The 22,717-nt window shown below is 48.0% G+C and overlaps 1 protein-coding gene across 1 annotated transcript in view; it reads left to right on the top strand.

The window, feature by feature from the left end:
- LOC137362560 (E3 ubiquitin-protein ligase BRE1B-like) overlaps positions 1-20,145 on the top strand; it is a 48,490-nt gene extending 28,345 nt beyond the window's left edge. The window contains exons 2-3 of the mRNA XM_068026956.1: positions 14,052-14,204; positions 19,861-20,145. Of these exons, the coding sequence (XP_067883057.1) occupies positions 14,073-14,204; positions 19,861-20,130 (402 nt within the window). The 5' untranslated portion in view covers positions 14,052-14,072 and the 3' untranslated portion in view covers positions 20,131-20,145. The remainder of the gene's footprint in view (positions 1-14,051; positions 14,205-19,860) is intronic.
- The last annotated feature ends 2,572 nt before the right edge of the window (positions 20,146-22,717 follow it).

Here is a 22,717-nt window from a genome sequence, read left to right on the forward strand (position 1 = left end):
TATATATGTAGAGAGAGAGAGAGGGATTAATATATATGTAGAGAGAGAGAGAGGGATTAATATATATATATATATAGAGAGAGAGAGAGGGATTAATATATATGTAGAGAGAGGGAGAGGGATTAATATATATGTAGAGAGAGAGAGAGGGATTAATATATATGTAGAGAGAGAGAGAGGGATTAATATATATGTAGAGAGAGAGAGAGGGATTAATATATATGTAGAGAGAGAGAGGGATTAATATATATGTAGAGAGAGAGAGGGATTAATATATATGTAGAGAGAGAGAGAGAGGGATTAATATATATGTAGAGAGAGAGAGAGAGGGATTAATATATATGTAGAGAGAGAGAGAGAGGGATTAATATATATGTAGAGAGAGAGAGAGAGGGATTAATATATATGTAGAGAGAGAGAGAGGGATTAATATATATGTAGAGAGAGAGAGAGAGGGATTAATATATATGTAGAGAGAGAGAGAGGGATTAATATATATGTAGAGAGAGAGAGAGAGGGATTAATATATATGTAGAGAGAGAGGGATTAATATATATGTAGAGAGAGAGGGATTAATATATATGTAGAGAGAGAGAGGGATTAATATATATGTAGAGAGAGAGAGGGATTAATATATATGTAGAGAGAGAGAGAGAGAGAGGGATTAATATATATGTAGAGAGAGAGAGAGGGATTAATATATATGTAGAGAGAGAGAGAGGGATTAATATATATGTAGAGAGAGAGAGAGGGATTAATATATATGTAGAGAGAGAGAGAGGGATTAATATATATGTAGAGAGAGAGAGAGGGATTAATATATATGTAGAGAGAGAGAGAGGGATTAATATATATGTAGAGAGAGAGAGAGGGATTAATATATATGTAGAGAGAGAGAGAGGGATTAATATATATGTAGAGAGAGAGAGAGGGATTAATATATATGTAGAGAGAGAGAGAGGGATTAATATATATGTAGAGAGAGAGAGAGGGATTAATATATATGTAGAGAGAGAGAGAGGGATTAATATATATGTAGAGAGAGCGAGAGAGAGGGATTAATATATATGTAGAGAGAGAGAGAGAGGGATTAATATATATGTAGAGAGAGAGAGAGAGGGATTAATATATATGTAGAGAGAGAGAGAGAGGGATTAATATATATGTAGAGAGAGAGAGGGATTAATATATATGTAGAGAGAGAGAGGGATTAATATATATGTAGAGAGAGAGAGGGATTAATATATATGTAGAGAGAGAGAGGGATTAATATATATGTAGAGAGAGAGAGGGATTAATATATATGTAGAGAGAGAGAGGGATTAATATATGTAGAGAGAGAGAGAGGGATTAATATATGTAGAGAGAGAGAGAGGGATTAATATATGTAGAGAGAGAGAGAGGGATTAATATATGTAGAGAGAGAGAGAGGGATTAATATATGTAGAGAGAGAGAGGGATTAATATATATGTAGAGAGAGAGGGATTAATATATATGTAGAGAGAGAGGGATTAATATATATGTAGAGAGAGAGGGATTAATATATATGTAGAGAGAGAGAGAGAGGGATTAATATATATGTAGAGAGAGAGAGAGGGATTAATATATATGTAGAGAGAGAGAGAGGGATTAATATATATGTAGAGAGAGAGAGGGATTAATATATATGTAGAGAGAGACAGAGATTAATATATATGTAGAGAGAGAGAGAGGGATTAATATATATGTAGAGAGAGAGAGGGATTAATATATATGTAGAGAGAGAGAGGGATTAATATATATGTAGAGAGAGAGAGGGATTAATATATATGTAGAGAGAGAGAGAGGGATTAATATATATGTAGAGAGAGAGGGATTAATATATATGTAGAGAGAGAGAGGGATTAGTATATGTGTGGAGAGAGAGAGGGATTAGTATATGTGTGGAGAGAGAGAGGGATTAGTATATGTGTGGAGAGAGAGAGGGATTAGTATATGTGTAGAGAGAGAGAGGGATTAGTATATGTGTAGAGAGAGAGAGGGATTAGTATATGTGTAGAGAGAGAGAGGGATTAGTATATGTGTAGAGAGAGAGAGGGATTAGTATATGTGTAGAGAGAGAGAGGGATTAGTATATGTGTAGAGAGAGAGAGGGATTAGTATATGTAGAGAGAGAGAGGGATTAGTATATGTGTAGAGAGAGAGAGGGATTAGTATATGTGTAGAGAGAGAGAGGGATTAGTATATGTGTAGAGAGAGAGAGGGATTAGTATATGTGTAGAGAGAGAGAGGGATTAGTATATGTGTAGAGAGAGAGAGGGATTAGTATATGTGTAGAGAGAGAGAGGGATTAGTATATGTGTAGAGAGAGGGAGGGATTAGTATATGTGTAGAGAGAGGGAGGGATTAGTATATGTGTAGAGAGAGAGAGGGATTAGTATATGTGTAGAGAGAGAGAGGGATTAGTATATGTGCAGAGAGAGAGAGGGATTAGTATATGTGCAGAGAGAGAGAGGGATTAGTATATGTGCAGAGAGAGAGAGGGATTAGTATATGTGCAGAGAGAGAGAGGGATTAGTATATGTGCAGAGAGAGAGAGGGATTAGTATATGTGCAGAGAGAGAGAGGGATTAGTATATGTGCAGAGAGAGAGAGGGATTAGTATATGTGCAGAGAGAGAGAGGGATTAGTATATGTGCAGAGAGAGAGAGGGATTAGTATATGTGTAGAGAGAGAGAGGGATTAGTATATGTGTAGAGAGAGAGAGGGATTAGTATGTCTGTAGAGAGAGAGGAAGGATTAATTTAGAGAGCGAGAGAGAGAGAGGGGATTAATTTAGAGAGCGAGAGAGGGAGGGGGGGATTAATTTCGAGAGGGAGGGGGGGATTAATTTAGAGAGAGGGGAATAATGTAGAGAGAGAGAGGAGGGAGATCAATTTAGAGAGAGGGGGGCTTAATATATATTTAGAGAGAGAGAAAGAGGGAGGGGGGGATTAATTTAGAGAGAGAAAGGGGGGGATTAATTTAGAGAGAGAAAGGGGGGGATTAATTTAGAGAGAGAGAGGAGGGGGATTAATTTAGAGAGAGGGGGGATTAATATATATTTAGAGAGAGAGAAAGAGGGAGGGGGGGATTAGTTTAGAGAGGGAGAGGGGGGGGATTAGTTTAGAGAGGGAGAGGGGGGATTAGTTTAGAGAGAAAGGGGGGGATTAATTTGGAGAGAGAGGGGAATAATGTAGAGAGACCGAGGAGGGGGATTAATTTAGGGAGAGAGAGAGACAGTGGATTAATTTAGTGAGAGAGGGGGGGATTAATATATATTTAGAGAGAGAAATGGGGGGGATTAATTTAGAGAGAGAGAGAGAGACAGTGGATTAATTTTGAGGGGGGGGGGGATTAATATATATTTAGAGAGAGAGAGAGAGAGGGGGGATTCATTTTGAGAGAGTGAGAGGGGGTATTAATTTAGAGTCAGAGTTTTACAGCATAGAAACAGGCCCTTCGGCCCACCGTGTCCATGCCGACCATAATGCCTATCTATACTAATCCCACCTGCCTGCATTAACTCCATATCCCTCTATGCCTTGCTAATTCAGTACCTGTCCAGATGCCTCTTAAATGTCGCTACTGTTCCTGCCTCCACCACCTCCTCAGGCAGCTCATTCCAGATACCCACTATTCTTTGTGTGAAAAATTTACCCCTTTGATCCCCTTTAAACCTCCTCCCTCTCACCTTAAATCTATACCCTATAGTTTTAGTCACCCCTACCATGGGAAACAGACTCTGGCTATCTACCCTATCTATGCCTCTCATAATTTTATATACCTCTATCATGTCCCCTCTCAGCCTCCTTCCTCCAGGGAAAACAGACCCAGCCTATCCAATCTCTCTTTATAACTCAAGCCCTCCAAACCAGGCAACATCCTTGTGAATCTTTTCTGCACCCTCTCTAGCTTAATCACATCTTTCCTGTAGTGCGGCGACCAAAACTGCACACAGTACTCCAAATGCGGCCTAACCAACGTTATGTACAACTGTAACATGACGTCCCAGCACTTGTACTCAATGCCTTGGCCGATGAAGGCAAGCATGCCATACGCCTTCTTCACCACCCTGTCTACCTGTGTTGCCACTTTCAGGGAACTATGTACTTTCACCCCAAGGTCTCTCTGCAACAACACTCCCCAGGACCCTGCCATTCACTGTATGTGTCCTGCCCTGGTTTAACGTCCCAAAATGCTTCACTTCGCACTTGTCTGCGTTAACTTCCATTTGCCAATCCCTTGCCCACTTTCCCAGTTGATCTATATCCTGTTGTAACCTGAAACAGCCTTCTTCACTGTCCACGATACCACCAATTTTGGTGTCATCTTCAAACTTACTAATCATGCCCCTTACTTTCACATCCAAATGATTAATATATATGACCAACAACAGAGGGCCCAGCACCAATCCCTGTGGCACACCACTGGTCACCGGCCTCCAATCTGAAAAACAACCCTCCACTACCACCCTCTGCCTCCTATCACCAAGCCAATTTTGTATCCAATTGGCTAGCTCACCCTGGATCCCATGTGTTTGAACCTTCTGGACCAGCCTACCATGCGGGACCTTGTCAAAGGCCTTGCTAAAGTCCATGTAGACAACGTCCATCGCCCTGTCCTCGTCAATCCTCTTGGTCACCTCCTCGAAAAACTCAATCAAATTCGTGAGACATGAATCCCACGCACAAAGCCATGCTGACTATCTCTAATCAGACCTCGCCTTTCCAAATGCATACAAATCCTGTCTCTCAGAATCCCTTCCAATAACTTTCCCACCACTGATGTAAGGCTCACCGGCCTGTAGTTCCCTGGCTTATCCCTGCTGCCCTTCTTAAATAAAGGCACAACATTAGCTATCCTCCAGTCTTCCAGTACCTCACCCGTGACTAATGATGATACAAAAATCTCTGCCAAGGCCCCAGCAATCTCCTCCCTTGCTTCCCATAGCATCCTAGGATACACCTGGTCAGGCCCTGGGGATTTATCCACCTTAATGTGCTTCAAAACCTCCAACACCTCCTCCTTTGTAATGTTGATATGCTCCAGGATATCGATGTTCCCTCCCTTGAACTCACTAGCTTCCATGACCTTCTCCACGGTAAATACGGATGAGAAATATTCATTTAAGACCTCGCCCGTTTCCCATGGCTCCACACTGATCCTTAAGGGGACCTACTCTCTCCCTAGCTACCCTTTTACTCTTAATATACTTACAGAATCTTTTAGGATTCTCCTTTATCTTATCTGCCAGGAAAATCTCTATGGCCCCTTTTCGCCCTCCTAATTTCCTTCTTAAGTGTAGTCCGGCATCCCCTATACTCCTCGAGGGACTCGTTCGATCCCAGCTGCCTATACCTGACATGTGCCTCCTTCTTTGTCCTGACCAGACCCTCAATATCCCTCGTCAACCAAGGTTCCCTAAACTTGCCAGCCTTGCCCTTCCATCTAACAGGAACATGCCGGCCCTGAACTCTTCCTATCTCACTTTTAAAAGCCTCTCACTTGCCAGACGTCCCTTTACCTGTAAACAGCCTCTCCCATTCAACTTTTGAGACTTCCCGTCTGATGCCATCGAAGTTAGCCTTCCCCCAATTTTGGCCTTCAACCTGAGGACCAGTCCTATCCTTTTCCATAATTATCTTGAAGTTATGGTCACTGGTCCCAAAGTGCTCCCCCACTGACACATCAACCACCTGCCCATCCTCATTTCCTAAGAGGAGGTCGAGTGTCGCCCCTTCTCTGAGTAGGGCCATCCACATACTGCTTCAGAAAACTATCCTGGACACACTGAACAAATTCTTCCCCATCTGATCCCTTAGCACTAAGGCAGTCCCAGTCAATATCAGGGAAGTTAAATTCACCTACTATTACAACCCTATAATTCCTACACCTATCTGTGATCTCCCTACATATATGCTCCTCCACTTCCCTCTGACTATTGGGGAGCCTGTAGTATAATCCCATGAAAGTGATCACCCCTTTCTTATTTCTAAGTTCTACCCATATGGCCTCGCTGGACATTCCCCCCTGGGATATCCTCTCTAAGTACTGCCGTGATGTCCTCCCTAATCAATAGTGCAACTCCCCCTCCTCTCTTACCTCCACCTCTGTCACGCCGGAAAGATCGGTACCCTGGAACATTGAGCTGCCAGTCCTGCCCATCCCTCAACCACGTTTCCGTAATAGCTATAATATCACAATCCCATGTACCAATCCATGCTCTGAGTTCATCTGCCTTACCTGTAAGGCTTCTTGCATTAAAGTAAATGCAGTTTAGCCTACCAGACCTTCCACACTCCCTGTCCTGCCCCTGCCCGGCCTGCCTACTGGACTTGCTTGCTTTAACCTCTACATTTGCCTCAACTATCTCGTCGGAGAGACTACTACTTTGGGTCCCACCTCCCTGCAAGACTAGTTTAAACCCTCCCGAGTAGTACTAGCAAACCTCCCCGCAAGGATATTGGTCCCCCTCCAGTTCAGATGCAACCTGTCCCTCTTGTACAGGTCACCTCTGCACCAGAAGAGATCCCAATGATCCAAGTAGCTGAAGCCCTCCCGCCTACACCAGCTCTTCAGCCACGCATTCATTTGCCTAATTCAAATTTAATTTAGAATAATTAGATTAATTTAGAGAGAGAGAGAGAGGGGGGATTAATTTAGAGAGAGAGAGAGAGAGAGAGAGAGGGGGATTAATTTAGAGAGGGAGAGAGAGGGGGATTAATTTAGAGAGAGAGAGGGGGATTAATTTAGAGAGAGAGAGAGAGGGGGATTAATTTAGAGAGAGAGAGAGAGAGGGGGATTAATTTAGAGAGAGAGAGAGAGAGAGGGGGGGATTAATTTAGAGAGAGAGAGAGAGAGTGGGGGATTAATTTAGAGAGAGAGAGAGTGGGGGATTAATTTAGAGAGAGAGAGAGTGGGGGATTAATTTAGAGAGAGAGAGAGTGGGGGATTAATTTAGAGAGAGAGAGAGTGGGGGATTAATTTAGAGAGAGAGAGAGTGGGGGATTAATTTAGAGAGAGAGAGAGTGGGGGATTAATTTAGAGAGAGAGAGAGTGGGGGATTAATTTAGAGAGAGAGAGAGTGGGGGATTAATTTAGAGAGAGAGAGAGTGGGGGATTAATTTAGAGAGAGAGAGAGTGGGGGATTAATTTAGAGAGAGAGAGAGTGGGGGATTAATTTAGAGAGAGAGAGAGTGGGGGATTAATTTAGAGAGAGAGAGAGTGGGGGATTAATTTAGAGAGAGAGAGAGTGGGGGATTAATTTAGAGAGAGAGAGAGTGGGGGATTAATTTAGAGAGAGAGAGAGTGGGGGATTAATTTAGAGAGAGAGAGAGTGGGGGATTAATTTAGAGAGAGAGAGAGTGGGGGATTAATTTAGAGAGAGAGAGAGTGGGGGATTAATTTAGAGAGAGAGAGAGTGGGGGATTAATTTAGAGAGAGAGAGAGTGGGGGATTAATTTAGAGAGAGAGAGAGTGGGGGATTAATTTAGAGAGAGAGAGAGTGGGGGATTAATTTAGAGAGAGAGAGAGTGGGGGATTAATTTAGAGAGAGAGAGAGTGGGGGATTAATTTAGAGAGAGAGAGAGTGGGGGATTAATTTAGAGAGAGAGAGAGTGGGGGATTAATTTAGAGAGAGAGAGAGTGGGGGATTAATTTAGAGAGAGAGAGAGTGGGGGATTAATTTAGAGAGAGAGAGAGTGGGGGATTAATTTAGAGAGAGAGAGAGTGGGGGATTAATTTAGAGAGAGAGAGAGTGGGGGATTAATTTAGAGAGAGAGAGAGTGGGGGATTAATTTAGAGAGAGAGAGAGTGGGGGATTAATTTAGAGAGAGAGAGAGTGGGGGATTAATTTAGAGAGAGAGAGAGTGGGGGATTAATTTAGAGAGAGAGTGGGGGATTAATTTAGAGAGAGAGAGAGTGGGGGATTAATTTAGAGAGAGAGAGAGTGGGGGATTAATTTAGAGAGAGAGAGAGTGGGGGATTAATTTAGAGAGAGAGAGAGTGGGGGATTAATTTAGAGAGAGAGAGAGTGGGGGATTAATTTAGAGAGAGAGAGAGTGGGGGATTAATTTAGAGAGAGAGAGAGTGGGGGATTAATTTAGAGAGAGAGAGAGTGGGGGATTAATTTAGAGAGAGAGAGAGTGGGGGATTAATTTAGAGAGGGAGGGGGGGGGGATTAATTTAGAGAGGGAGAGGGGGGGGGATTAATTTAGAGAGGGAGAGGGGGGGGGATTAATTTAGAGAGGGAGAGGGGGGGGATTAATTTAGAGAGGGAGAGGGGGGGGATTAATTTAGAGAGGGAGAGGGGGGGGATTAATTTAGAGAGGGAGAGAGAGGGGGATTAATTTAGAGAGGGAGAGAGAGGGGGATTAATTTAGAGAGGGAGAGAGAGGGGGATTAATTTAGAGAGGGAGAGAGAGGGGGATTAATTTAGAGAGGGAGAGAGAGGGGGATTAATTTAGAGAGGGAGAGAGAGGGGGATTAATTTAGAGAGGGAGAGAGAGGGGGATTAATTTAGAGAGGGAGAGAGAGGGGGATTAATTTAGAGAGGGAGAGAGAGGGGGATTAATTTAGAGAGGGAGAGAGAGGGGGATTAATTTAGAGAGGGAGAGAGAGGGGGATTAATTTAGAGAGGGAGAGAGAGGGGGATTAATTTAGAGAGGGAGAGAGAGGGGGATTAATTTAGAGAGGGAGAGAGAGGGGGATTAATTTAGAGAGGGAGAGAGAGGGGGATTAATTTAGAGAGGGAGAGAGAGGGGGATTAATTTAGAGAGGGAGAGAGAGGGGGATTAATTTAGAGAGAGAGAGAGAGGGGGATTAATTTAGAGAGAGAGAGAGAGAGGGATTAATTTAGAGAGAGAGAGAGAGAGGGGGATTAATTTAGAGAGAGAGAGAGGGGGATTAATTTAGAGAGAGAGAGAGGGGGATTAATTTAGAGAGAGAGAGAGGGGGATTAATTTAGAGAGAGAGAGAGGGGGATTAATTTAGAGAGAGAGAGAGGGGGTATTAATTTAGAGAGAGGGGGGGGGTATTAATTTAGAGAGAGAGAGAGGGGGATTAATTTAGAGAGAGAGAGAGGGGGATTAATTTAGAGAGAGAGAGAGGGGGTATTAATTTAGAGAGAGGGGGGGGGTATTAATTTAGAGAGAGAGAGGGGGGGTATTAATTTAGAGAGAGAGAGGGGGATTCATTTAGAGAGGGTGAGAGAGAGAGGGGGATTAATTTAGAGAGGGAGGGAGAGAGAGAGGGGGATTAATTTAGAGAGGGAGAGAGAGAGAGGGGGATTAATTTAGAGAGGGAGAGAGAGAGAGAGAGGGGGATTAATTTAGAGAGGGAGAGAGAGAGAGGGGGATTAATTTAGAGAGGGAGAGAGAGAGAGGGGGATTAATTTAGAGAGGGAGAGAGAGAGAGGGGGATTAATTTAGAGAGGGAGAGAGAGAGAGGGGGATTAATTTAGAGAGGGAGAGAGAGAGGGGGGGATTAATTTAGAGAGGGAGAGAGAGAGGGGGGGATTAATTTAGAGAGGGAGAGAGAGAGAGGGGGATTAATTTAGAGAGGGAGAGAGAGAGAGGGGGATTAATTTAGAGAGGGAGAGAGAGAGAGGGGGATTAATTTAGAGAGGGAGAGAGAGAGAGGGGGATTAATTTAGAGAGGGAGAGAGAGAGAGGGGGATTAATTTAGAGAGGGAGAGAGAGAGAGGGGGATTAATTTAGAGAGGGAGAGAGAGAGAGGGGGATTAATTTAGAGAGGGAGAGAGAGAGGGGGATTAATTTAGAGAGAGAGAGAGGGGGATTAATTTAGAGAGAGAGAGAGGGGGATTAATTTAGAGAGAGAGAGAGAGAGGGGGATTAATTTAGAGAGAGAGAGAGAGAGGGGGATTAATTTAGAGAGAGAGAGAGAGAGGGGGATTAATTTAGAGAGAGAGAGAGAGAGGGGGATTAATTTAGAGAGAGAGAGAGAGAGAGGGGGATTAATTTAGAGAGGGAGAGAGAGAGGGGGATTAATTTAGAGAGGGAGAGAGAGAGGGGGATTAATTTAGAGAGGGAGAGAGAGAGGGGGATTAATTTAGAGGGAGAGAGAGAGGGGGATTAATTTAGAGAGAGAGAGCAAGGGGGGATTAATTTAGAGAGAGAGAGCAAGGGGGAGATTAGTTTAGAGAGAGAGAGGGGGATTAATATATATAGAGAGAGAGAGGGGGATTAATATATATAGAGAGAGAGAGGGGGATTAATATATATAGAGAGAGAGAGGGGGATTAATATATATAGAGAGAGAGAGGGGGATTAATATATATATAGAGAGAGAGGGGGATTAATATATATAGAGAGAGAGAGGGGGATTAATATATATAGAGAGAGAGGGGGATTAATATATATAGAGAGAGAGGGGGATTAATTTAGAGAGAGAGAGCAAGGGGGAGATTAGTTTAGAGAGAGAGAGGGGGATTAATATATATAGAGAGAGAGGGGGATTAATATATATAGAGAGAGAGGGGGATTAATATATATAGAGAGAGAGGGGGATTAATATATATAGAGAGAGAGAGGGGGATTAATATATAGAGAGAGAGAGAGGGGGATTAATATATATAGAGAGAGAGAGGGGGATTAATATATATAGAGAGAGAGAGGGGGATTAATATATATAGAGAGAGAGAGGGGGATTAATATATATAGAGAGAGAGAGGGGGATTAATATATATAGAGAGAGAGAGGGGGATTAATATATATAGAGAGAGAGAGGGGGATTAATATATATAGAGAGAGAGAGGGGGATTAATATATATAGAGAGAGAGGGGGATTAATTTCGCGAGAGAGAGTGATTAATTTCGCGAGAGAGGGATTAATTTCGCGAGAGAGAGGGATTAATTTAGAGAAAGAGAGAAAGAAGGGGGATTAATTTAGAGAGAGAGAGGGGGATTCATATATATTTTATATCTGTATATATGGAGGGAGAGGGGGCTTATATAGAGAGAGAGGTGGATTAATTTAGAGAGAGGGGTGATTAATATATATATATATGTTATATATATATATATAATATATATATATATTTCGAGAGAGAGAGGGGGGATTATTGTAGAGAGAGAGGGGGTTTAATGGTGAGAGAGGGTGTATAACTATAGCGAGAGGGGGGATTATTGCACTGTGAGAGAAGGGGGATTGTGCAGAGAGAGAGGGGGGATCTTAATTTAGAGAGAGGGATTCTATATAGAGTGAGAGGGGTTAATATCGGGACAGAGGGGATTAATATAGAGGGAGAGGCGGATTAATATAGAGAGAGAGGGATTAATATAAAGAGAGATATGTATATGTCGAGCAAGGGAGATTAATATATTTATAGGGAGAGAGAGGGATTAATGTCAAGAACCAGGGAGATTAATCTTGCGAGGGAGCTATATACAGATAATAGGTGTTAGAGTGAGATAGAATGATAGAGAAAGATAGAGGGGGGAGTAAAGGAGAGAGAGAGCGATAGAGAGAGGGGATTAATGGAGGGAGAGAGATGGTGGGCGATCAGCAATGGGCGAGAAAAAGGCAGAGTGTCATTGCAGAATGAGAGCAGGGTTGAGTCAGAGAGAGAAGGAGGATTAATGGATAGGGATGGGGGGAGGTGGTTGTTGGGTAGAATTAGTGGAGTGGAATGGAGAGAGAGATGCAGGATCTCTTGATCAGATCGCACCTTCCTAAATTCCATGCAATACAATCCGTCCCTTGTGTAATTTTTCCTCGTAGTTTAACCCTTGGTGTCCTGCGATCATTCTGGTAAATCTTCACTGCGCTCCCTCCAAAGCCATTATCTCCTCCCTAAGGTGCGGGACCCTGAACTGCTCCCAGTAACTCCAGGTGTGGTTTAACCAGGGCCTTGTACAGCTGAAGCATGACTTCCACCCCTTTGTATTCGAGTCCTCTGGAAAGATAGCATGCAGGGGCAGTAAGGAATTGGGAAAGCAAATGACATGTTGGTCTTTATTGCAAGGGGATTGGAGTACAGGAATAAGGAAGTGTTGCTCCAATTGTACCGGGCTTTGGTAAGACCACATCTGGAATACTGGGGGCAGTTTTGGTCTCCGTATTTAAGGAAGAATATACTCGCCTTGGAGGCGTAACAGCGAAGGTTCACTAGATTGGTCCCTGGGATGCGAAGGTCGTTCTGTGATGAGAGGCTGAGTAAATTGGGCCGAGACTCTCTGGAGTTTAGAAGAATGAGGGGGTGATCTCATTGAAACATACAAGATTGTGAAGATTGCCAGCATTTATCGCCCATCCCTAATCGACCATTGAAGGCATTTAAGAGTCACCCACATGGCTGTGGGTCTGGAGTCACGTGTAGGCCAGACCCAGGCAAGGGTGGCAGATTTCCTTCCCTGAAGGGCACCAGTGTGGGCAGTTTTCCAGTTGGCGCAGTTCCTGAATCGAGAGGAGGTTATAGTTGGCATTTCTGCATTGTTCTCACCTACTTCCTTTAAAAACCCTGGGATGGAAGCCATCTGGTACAGAACGGTACAGCACAGGAACAGGCCATTCGGCCCTCCAAGCCTGCGCCGATCTTGATGCCTGCCTAAACTAAAACCTTCTGCACTTCCGGGGACCGTATCCCTCTATTCCCATCCTATTCATGAATTTGTCAAGATGCCTCTTAAACGTCGCTATCGTACCTGCTTCCACCACCTCCCCAGGCAGCAAGTTCCAGGCACTCACCACCCTCTGTGTAAGGAACTTGCCTCGCACATCCCCTCTAAACTTTGCCCCTCGCACCTTAAACCTATGTCCCCTAGTAACTGACTCTTCCGCCCTGGGAAAAAGCTTCTGACTATCCACTCTGTCCATGCCGCTCATACCTTTGTAAACCTCTATCATGTCGCCCCTCCACCTCCGTCGTTCCAGTGAAAACAATCCGAGTTTATCCAACCTCTCCTCATAGCTAATGCCCTCCAGACCAGGCAACATCCTGGTAAACCTCTTCTGTACCCTCTCCAAAGCCTCCACGTCCTTCTGGTAGTGTGGCGACCAGAATTGCACGCAATATTCTAAGTGTGGCCTAACTAAAGTTCTGTACAGCTGCAGCATGACTTGCCAATTTTTATACTCTGTGCCCCGACCGATGAAGGCAAGCATGCCGTATGCCTTCTTGACTACCTTATCCACCTGCGTTGCCACTTTCAGTGACCTGTGGACCTGTACGCCCAGATCTCTCTGCCTGTCAATACTCCTAAGGGTTCTGCCATTTACTGTATACGTCCCACCTGCATTAGACCTTCCAAAATGCATTACCTCACATTTGTCCGGACTAAACTCCATCGGCCATTTCTCCGCCCAATTCTCCAACCGATCTATATCCTGCTGTATCCTCTGACAGTCACTATCTGCAACTCCACCAAACTTGCTAATCAGACCAGCTACATTTTCCTCCAAATCATTTATATATACTACAAAGAGCAAAGGTCCCAGCACTGATCCCTGCGGAACACCACTAGTCACATCCCTCCATTCAGAAAAGCACCCTTCGACTGCTACCCTCTGTCTTCTATGACTGAGCCAGTTCTGTATCCATCTTGCCAGCTCACCTCTGATCCCGTGTGACTTCACCTTTTGCACCAGTCTGCCATGCGGGACCTTGTCAAAGGCTTTACTGAAGTCCATATAGATAACATCCACTGCCCTTCCCTCATCAATCATCTTCGTCACTTCCTCAAAAACCTCAATCAAGTTAGTAAGACACGACCTCCCCTTCACAAAACCATGCTGCCTCTCGCTAAGAAGTTTGTTTGTTTCCAAATGGGAGTAAAGGATTTTTGGTCCTGGGGATTTGTCACTGTTCAGTCCCACCATTTTCCCCATTCCTGCCGTTGTGCTTGCATTAATTTTGTAATGGGGGAGGGCAGGAGCTGGACGGTTGAATGAGATGGGAGAGAAGCTGTTGCTCTCACTGTCTGCCCCTCTCTTTCTGTCTTGATGACTTCCGCATGCAATGGTCCTGGGCAGGTTACACAGTTTGCTCTCTCTCTCTCTCTCGCCCTCTCAGGGACCGACTCACAGCGTTGAGATGTCGGCCACGGGGAGCAAGCGGACGGCGGGCGACACCGGCTCGGGGCCCCCGGAGAAGAAATCGAACACTGAAGAGAAACCCACCACCACCTTGATCGAACCCATCCGCCTCGGGGGTATCTCCTCCACTGTACGTGAGTGTTACATCTTGACCGAGTAAAAGGGAGAGGACAACAGTTGCTGTTTATGTAGTCAACGGGGTAAAATCCCCTCAAGCCCTTCACAGCAGCAGCGTATCAAATAAAATTTGACACTGAGCCACCAGCAACTGGAGTATTGTGCACAGTTCTGGTCTCCGTACCGAAGGATATATTTGCCCTCGAGGGAATGCAACGGAGGTTCTCCGGGCCTATCCCTGGGATGGCGGGACTGCCCTACGAGGAGAGATTGAGGAGACTGGGCCTGAATTGAGAGGCGATCCCCTCGAAGCAGCCAAAGTTCTGCCAGGGCTCAACAAGTTTGATGCAGGAAAGTTGTTTTTCCCCTGGCTGGGTGGGGTCTAGAACCAGGGGACACAATCTCAGAATAAGAGGCCGAGGACTGAGAGGAGGAGCAATTTCTCCACTCAGAGGGCGGGGAATCATTGGAATTCTCATCCCCCAGAGGGCTGTGGAGGCTCCGTCGTTCCGTCTAGCCAAGCCGGCGATCGATTAGATTTCTCGATATTAAAGATGTCAAGGGACATGGGGATAGTGCAGGAAAATGGCATTGAGGTATAAGATCAGCTATGATCTGGTTGAATCATGGAGCAGACTTGAGGGGCTAAATGGCCTACTCCTGCTCCAATTTCCTCTGTTACTATGTAAGGAGATGTGAGGACAGGTAGCCCAAAGTTCGGCCAAAGAGGTAGGTTTTACGGAGTGTCTTGGAAGAGCAAAGAGAGGCGGAGAGGTTTAGGGAGGGAATTCCAGAGCTGAGGGCCCCCAGGCTACCAATGGTGCAGCGATGGGAATCGGGGGGGATGGTCAAGAGGCCGGAATTCGAGGAGCGCAGAGATCTCGGAGGGATATAGGGCAGGAGGAGGTTTTTTTTCATTCATTAGTGGGATGCGGGCATCGCTGGCTAGGCGAATATTTATTGCCCATCCCTAATTGCCCTTGAGAAGGTGCTGGGGAGCCGTCTTCTTGAACCGCTACAGTCCGTGTGGGGTAGGTGCACCCACAGTGCGGTGAGAAAGGGAGTTCCAGGATTTTAACCCAGCGACAGTGAAGGAACGGCGACATAATTCCAAGTCAGATGGTGTGTGGCTTGGAGGGGAACTTGCAGGTGGTGGTGTTCCCCATGCGTCTGCTGCCCTTGTCCTTCCAGGTGGTAGAGGTCGCGGGTTTGGAAGGTGCTGTCTAAGGAGCCTTGGTGCATTGCTGCAGTGCATCTTGTAGATGGTACACACTGCTGTCACTGTGTGTCGGTGGTGGAGGGAGTGAATGTTTGTGGATGGGGTGCCAACCAAGCGGGCTGCTTTGTCCTGGATGGTGTCGAGCTTCTTGAGTGTTGTTGGAGCTGCACCCATCCAGGCAAGTGGAGAGTATTCCATCACACTCCTGACTTGTGTCTTGTAGATGGTGGACAGGTTTTGGGGAGTCAGGAGGTGAGTTACTCGCCTCAGGATTCCCAGCCTCTGACCTGCTCTTGTAGCCACGGTATTTATGTGGCTGGTGCAGTTCAGTTTCTGGTCAATGGTAACCCCCAGGATGTTAATGGTGGGGGAATTCAGCGATGGTAATGCCGTTGAATGTGAAGGGGAGATGGTTAGATTCTTTCTCATTGGTGCAAAAACTAGCAGGTCTCGAGGAAAAGAGCTGAGATTAATTGGGTAGCTCTTTGAAGGAGCCGGCACAGTAACGATGGGTCAAAGGGCCGCCTCCTGTGCTGTGAGATTCTGCGAATGCACACACGGAGCAAGGAATCCATCATGGAGGCAGTACAGAGAAGGTTTACTAGACTAATACCTGGAATGGGCGGGCTGTCTTACGAGGAAAGATTGGATAGGCTAGGCTTGTATCCGCTGAAGTTTAGAAGCCTAGCCTGTCGAATCTTTCCTTCTAATATAGCCAGCCCATTCCAGATATCAGTCTAGTAAACCTCCTTTGAACTGCTTCCGATGCATTTATATCCTTTCTTTAATAAGGAGACCAATACTGCACACAGTACTCCAGATGTGGTCTCACCAATGCCCTGTATAACTGAAGCATAACCTCCCTACTTTTATATTCAATTCCCCTCCCGATAAACGATAACATTCTATTAGCTTTCCTAATTACTTGCTACACCTGCATGCTATCCTTTTGCGATTCGTGCACTAGGACACCCAGATCCCTCTGCATCTCAGAGTTTCCGCAATCTCTCTCCATTTAGATAATGTGCTTCTTTTTAATTCTTCCTGCCAAAATGGACGACTTCGCATTTTCCCACATTATACTCCGTTTGCCAGATTTTTGCCCACTCACTGAACCTATCTATATCCCTTTGTAGCCTCCTTATGTCCTCTTCGCAACCTGCTTTCCTACCCATCTTTGTGTCATCGCCAAATTTAGCAACCTTACCTTTGGTCCCTTCATCTAAGTCATTTATATATATTGTAAAAGGTTGAGGCCCCTTTGGCACACCACTCGTTAATCTTGTTAACCAGAAAATGACCCATTTATGCCTACTCTCTGTTTCCTGTTAGCTGGTCAATCTTCTATCCATGCCAATATGTTACCCCCTACACCATGAGCTTTTATTTTCTGCAATAACCTTTGATGTGGCACCTGATCAAATGCCTTCTGGAAATCCAAGTACAATACATTCACCGGTTCCCCTTCATCCACAGCACACGTAACTCCCTCAAAGAACTCCAATAAATTGGTTAAACATGATTTCCCTTTCACAAAACCATGATACCAGAACTGAGAGGTTAGAACTATCAGGAAGGATTGACCAGGCTGGGGCTCTTTTCTCTCGAAAAGAGAAGGCTGAGGGGTGACCTGATCGAGGTCTTTAAGATTATGAAAGGGGTTTCGATCGGGTAGATGGAGAGAAGGGGTTTCCACTTGCGGGCGAGACCAGAACTGGGGGGCAATCAATATACGGCAGTCACTAATAAAGCCAATGGGGGAATTCAGGAGAAACATCTTTCCCCAGAGAGTGGGGAGAATGTGGGACTCGCTCCCACAGGGAGTGGTTGAGGTAAATAGTTTCGATGTATTTAAGGGGGGGAGCTGGATAAAGACAAGAGGGAGAAAGGAATAGAAGGATATGGTGATAGGGTGAGATGGAGAGGGGTTGGGGGGGGAGGCTCGTGTGGCGCAGGAACACCAGCACGGAGCTGAAGGGCCGAATGGCCTAGTTCCATGCTGTAAGATCCATGGAAAGTATTTTGTCAATTCCCTTCTGAAAGTTACACTTGACTGTGCCTCCACTGCCCTTTCAGCCAGTGCGTTCCAGATTACAGCAACTTGCTGCGTTTTTTAAAAGCAATTCTCCTCATCTTCCCCACTGTTGCTTTTGCTGTTTGCCTTAAATCTGGTGCATGAGCCCTGTCACTCACCATACTGCCTGCCCCCACCTTCTTCCTTGTGCCATCTCAGCCCCACTTCAGAGACTTGAGCCCCCTCTAAGCCAACACTCCCCATTGCTAGTACACTAGGAAGCAAGTGGCATACTGTCGGAGGGTCAGTGCTGTGGGAGCACCGCGCTGTCGGAGGGTCAGTGCTGAGGGAGCGCTGCACTGTCAGAGGGTCAGTGCTGAAGGAGTGCCACACTGTCGGAGGGTCAGTGCTGAGGGCGTGCCACACTGTCAGAGGGTCAGTGCTGAGGGAGTGCCACACTGTCGGAGGGTCAGTGCTGAGGGAGTGCCACACTGTCAGAGGGTCAGTGCTGAGGGCGTGCCACACTGTCAGAGGGTCAGTGCTGAGGGAGTGCCGCCCTGTCAGAGGGTCAGTGCTGAGGGAGCGCCGCCCTGTCAGAGGGTCAGTGCTGAGGGAGCGCCGCCCTGTCAGAGGGTCAGTGCTGAGGGAGCGCCGCCCTGTCAGAGGGTCAGTGCTGAGGGAGCGCCGCACTGTCGGAGGGTCAGTGCTGAGGGAGCACCGCGCTGTCGGAGGGTCAGTACTGAGGGAGCGCTGCACTGTCGGAGGGTCAGTACTGAGGGAGCACCGCGCTGTCTAGGGTCAGTGCTGAGGGAGTGCCGCACTGTCGGAGGGTCAGCACTGAGGGAGCGCCGCACTGTCAGAGGGTCAGCACTGAGGGAGCGCCGCACTGTCAGAGGGTCAGCGCTGAGGGAGCACCGCACTGTTGGAGGGTCAGTACTGAGGGAGCACCGCGCTGTCGGAGGGTCAGTACTGAGGGAGCACCGCGCTGTCGGAGGGTCAGTACTGAGGGAGCACCGCGCTGTCGGAGGGTCAGTACTGAGGGAGCACCGCGCTGTCGGAGGGTCAGTACTGAGGGAGCACCGCGCTGTCGGAGGGTCAGTACTGAGGGAGCACCGCACTGTTGGAGGGTCAGTACTGAGGGAGCACCGCGCTGTCGGAGGGTCAGTACTGAGGGAGCACCGCGCTGTCGGAGGGTCAGCACTGAGGGAGCTCCGCACTGTCGGAGGGTCAGTACTGAGGGAGCACCGCGCTGTCGGAGGGTCAGTACTGAGGGAGCACCGCGCTGTCGGAGGGTCAGCACTGAGGGAGCTCCGCACTGTCGGAGGGTCAGCACTGAGGGAGCTCCGCGCTGTCGGAGGGTCAGTACTGAGGGAGCACCGCGCTGTCGGAGGGTCAGCACTGAGGGAGCTCCGCACTGTCGGAGGGTCAGTACTGAGGGAGCACCGCGCTGTCGGAGGGTCAGTACTGAGGGAGCACCGCGCTGTCGGAGGGTCAGCACTGAGGGAGCTCCGCACTGTCGGAGGGTCAGTACTGAGGGAGCGTGCCTGACTGGTCTTCGGTGTTGCACTGTGCATCAAATGTAGTTGCTCCAGAACACTGCTACCCCTTATTCTAACTGACACCAGGTTTCGTTTGGTTCCTGGTCGAGCAACTCATCGATTGAAAAATTCCCATCCTGCTGTTTAACTTTCCCCATAGTCCTCCACCCCCTGCCTCCATTTATAACCTCCTCTGACCCTCTGCACTCCTCCTTCTGGCCTCTTGCGTGTTTGTAACTTCCATCACTCCCACATTGGCGGCTGTACGCTCAGGTACTACAGTCCTGGGCCCTGGAATTCTCTCCCGAAACCTTCCTCCCCCTCTCCGTCTCCCACTCCGCTCCTTAACTACGAGTTTGGTAAACCGCGTGGGTGGGTTTAATAACACTCCGATGAATCGACCCATTTTTTTTTCCGGGAGAGTTGGCGTATAAATACCGTTGTAAATTGTTGTGTGCCCTTAAGAAGCCTCTTGTGCTGTGCAAACTAAATATTACACAGAATTTCAGTGCATAGAAACAGGCCATTCGGCCCTTCAGCTCCGTGCATGTGTTTCTGCTCCACACGAGCCTCCTCCTACCCCCCCCCCCCCTCCACAATCTCACCCCCATCCCCATATCCTTCTGTTCCTTTCGCCTCTCCACATCAAGCACTTTATCCAGTGCCTTCTGCTAGTCCATATACTCCGCATCCGCTGCATTTTGTTTGCTAGCAGTCCTGAAAGGTGTCTTGGGTATGTAGAAATACAGGTCTGCCTGTTTGCTTGTTTAACGTTGACGGGTCTGATTGAATTGGACGTCTCTCAATCACCGACCTTTTCCCCCCTCCTCCCCACCCCCGCCCCCACCCCAAGCCTTTTCCGGTTGCTTTCACTGTACCCTCTTTGTTTGCCCTGCAGGAGGAGATGGACCTCAAGGTGCTGCAGTTCAAGAACAAGAAGCTGGCGGAGAGGCTGGAGCAGCGGCAGGCCATCGAGGACGAGCTGCGAGAGCGCATCGAGAAGCTGGAGAAGCGGCAGGCCACCGACGACGCCACGCTCCTCATCGTCAACCGTTACTGGACCCAGGTCTGCCTTCAGGCTCGACCCTCACCCTCGCGGCGCTGTCTGTCTCAGAGTTGGTGCTTAGACATCTGCCCCCTCCCCCTGTCAGTTTGTGTGTTTCTTTAAATTAATAATTGGGATGTGGGTGTCGCTGGCCAGGCCAGCATTTGTTGCCCATCCCGAAGTACCCCTCGAGAAGGTGGTGGTGAGCTGCCTTCCTGAACTGCTGCAGTCCGTGTGGGGTAGGTACACCCAGAGTGCGGTGAGGAAGGGAGTTCCTGGATTTTGACCCAGCGACAGTGAAGGAACGGCCAATTATAGTTCCAAGTCAGGATGGTGTGCGACTCGGAGGGGAACTTGCAGGTGGTGGTGTTCCCCACGCATCTGCCGCCCTTGTCCTTCTAGTTGGTAGAGGTCGCAGGCTTGGGCGGTGCTGTCGAAGGAGCCTTGGTGCATTGCTGCAGTGCATCTTGTAGATGGTACACACTGCTGCCACTGTGTGTCGGTGGTGGAGGGAGTGAATGTTTGTAGATGGGGTGCCAATCAAGCGGGCTGCTTTGTCCTGGATGGTGTCGAGCTTCTTGTGTGTTGTTGGAGCTGCACCCATCCAGGCAAGTGGAGAGTATTCCATCACACTCCTGACTTGTGCCTTGTAGATGGTGGACAGGCTTTGGGGAGTCAGGAGGTGAGTTACTCACCGCAGAATTCCCAGCCTCTGATCTGCTCTTGTAGCCACGGTATTTATATGGCTGGTCCAGTTCAGTTTCTGGTCAATGGTAACCCCCAGGATGTTGATAGTGGGGGATTCAGTGATGGTAATGCCATTGAATGTCAAGGGGAGATGGTTAGATTCTCTTGTTGGAGATGGTCATTGCCTGGCACTTGTGTGGCGCGAATGTTACTTGCCACTTATCAGCCCAAGCCTGGATATTGTCCAGGTCTTGCTGCATTTCTACACGGACTGCTTCAGTATCTGAGGAGTCACGAATGGAGCTGAACATTGTGCAATCATCAGCGAACATCCCCACTTCTGACCTTATGATTCAAGGAAGGTCATTGATGAAGCAGCTGAAGATGGTTGGGCCTAGGACGTGCTTGTTCACCCCACCTCGTCCTTGGGCACAAACGTTTCTCCCTCGCTTGCCTCGGTCCCTGTTTGTGGGATCTTGCTGTGCGTGCCATAACGGCAGCGTTTGCTGGTGTAGCAGCAGTGACTGCAATTCTTCCCCAGTTCCTCTGCACCACCTACGCTCGGGGTCCTGGGGCCAGTGAACTTCCCCTCGACCCCCAAACAACAGTCATTCGAGGTAGTGGTGTGATACTCGATGCAGAATGGTCCCCAATAAAGGCAGCAACCTCAAGTGTTCAAAAAAAGCCTTTGTGTGTACTGCATCCGTGTCGCTGTGTTTCGTCACAATTAATCTCTGTCCGTCTCTCCCTCTCTCGCTCCATGTCTCCCTCTCTCGCTCCGTCTCTCTCTCTCTCTCTCTGTCGCTCCGTCTCTCTCTCTGTCGCTCCGTCTCTCTCTCTCTTTCTGTCGCTCCGTCTCTCTCTCTCTTTCTGTCGCTCCGTCTCTCTCTCTCTCTCTGTCGCTCCGTCTCTCTCTCTCTCTCTGTCGCTCCGTCTCTCTCTCTCTTTCTGTCGCTCCGTCTCTCTCTCTCTCTCTGTCGCTCCGTCTCTCTCTCTCTCTCTGTCGCTCCGTCTCTCTCTCTCTCTCTGTCGCTCCGTCTCTCTCTCTCTCTCTCTGTCGCTCCGTCTCTCTCTCTCTCTCTCTGTCGCTCCGTCTCTCTCTGTCGCTCCGTCTCTCTCTGTCGCTCCGTCTCTCTCTGTCGCTCCGTCTCTCTCTCTCTGTCGCTCCGTCTCTCTCTCTCTCTGTCGCTCCGTCTCTCTCTCTCTCTGTCGCTCCGTCTCTCTCTCTCTCTGTCGCTCCGTCTCTCTCTCTCTCTGTCGCTCCGTCTCTCTCTCTCTCTGTCGCTCCGTCTCTCTCTCTCTCTGTCGCTCCGTGTCTCTCTCTCTCTCTGTCGCTCCGTGTCTCTCTCTCTCTCTGTCGCTCCGTCTCTCTCTCTCTCTGTCGCTCCGTCTCTCTCTCTCTCTGTCGCTCCGTCTCTCTCTCTCTCTGTCGCTCCGTCTCTCTCTCTCTCTGTCGCTCCGTCTCTCTCTCTCTCTGTCGCTCCGTCTCTCTCTCTCTCTGTCGCTCCGTCTCTCTCTCTCTCTGTCGCTCCGTCTCTCTCTCTCTCTGTCGCTCCGTCTCTCTCTCTCTCTGTCGCTCCCCCCTCTCTCTCTGTCGCTCCCCCTCTCTCTCTCTGTCGCTCCCCCCTCTCTCTCTCTGTCGCTCCCCCCTCTCTCTCTCTGTCGCTCCCCCCTCTCTCTCTCTGTCGCTCCCCCCCTCTCTCTCTCTGTCGCTCCCCCCTCTCTCTCTCTGTCGCTCCCCCCTCTCTCTCTCTGTCGCTCCCCCCTCTCTCTCTCTCTCTGTCGCTCCCCCCCTCTCTCTCTCTGTCGCTCCCCCCCTCTCTCTCTCTGTCGCTCCCCCCTCTCTCTCTCTGTCGCTCCCCCCCTCTCTCTCTCTGTCGCTCCCCCCCTCTCTCTCTCTGTCGCTCCCCCCCTCTCTCTCTCTGTCGCTCCCCCCCTCTCTCTCTCTGTCGCTCCCCCCCTCTCTCTCTCTGTCGCTCCCCCCCTCTCTCTCTCTGTCGCTCCCCCCCTCTCTCTCTCTGTA

This window comes from Heterodontus francisci, unplaced genomic scaffold, assembly GCF_036365525.1.
Source record: "Heterodontus francisci isolate sHetFra1 unplaced genomic scaffold, sHetFra1.hap1 HAP1_SCAFFOLD_545, whole genome shotgun sequence".
In the NCBI taxonomy this organism is placed as follows: Eukaryota; Metazoa; Chordata; class Chondrichthyes; order Heterodontiformes; family Heterodontidae; genus Heterodontus; species Heterodontus francisci.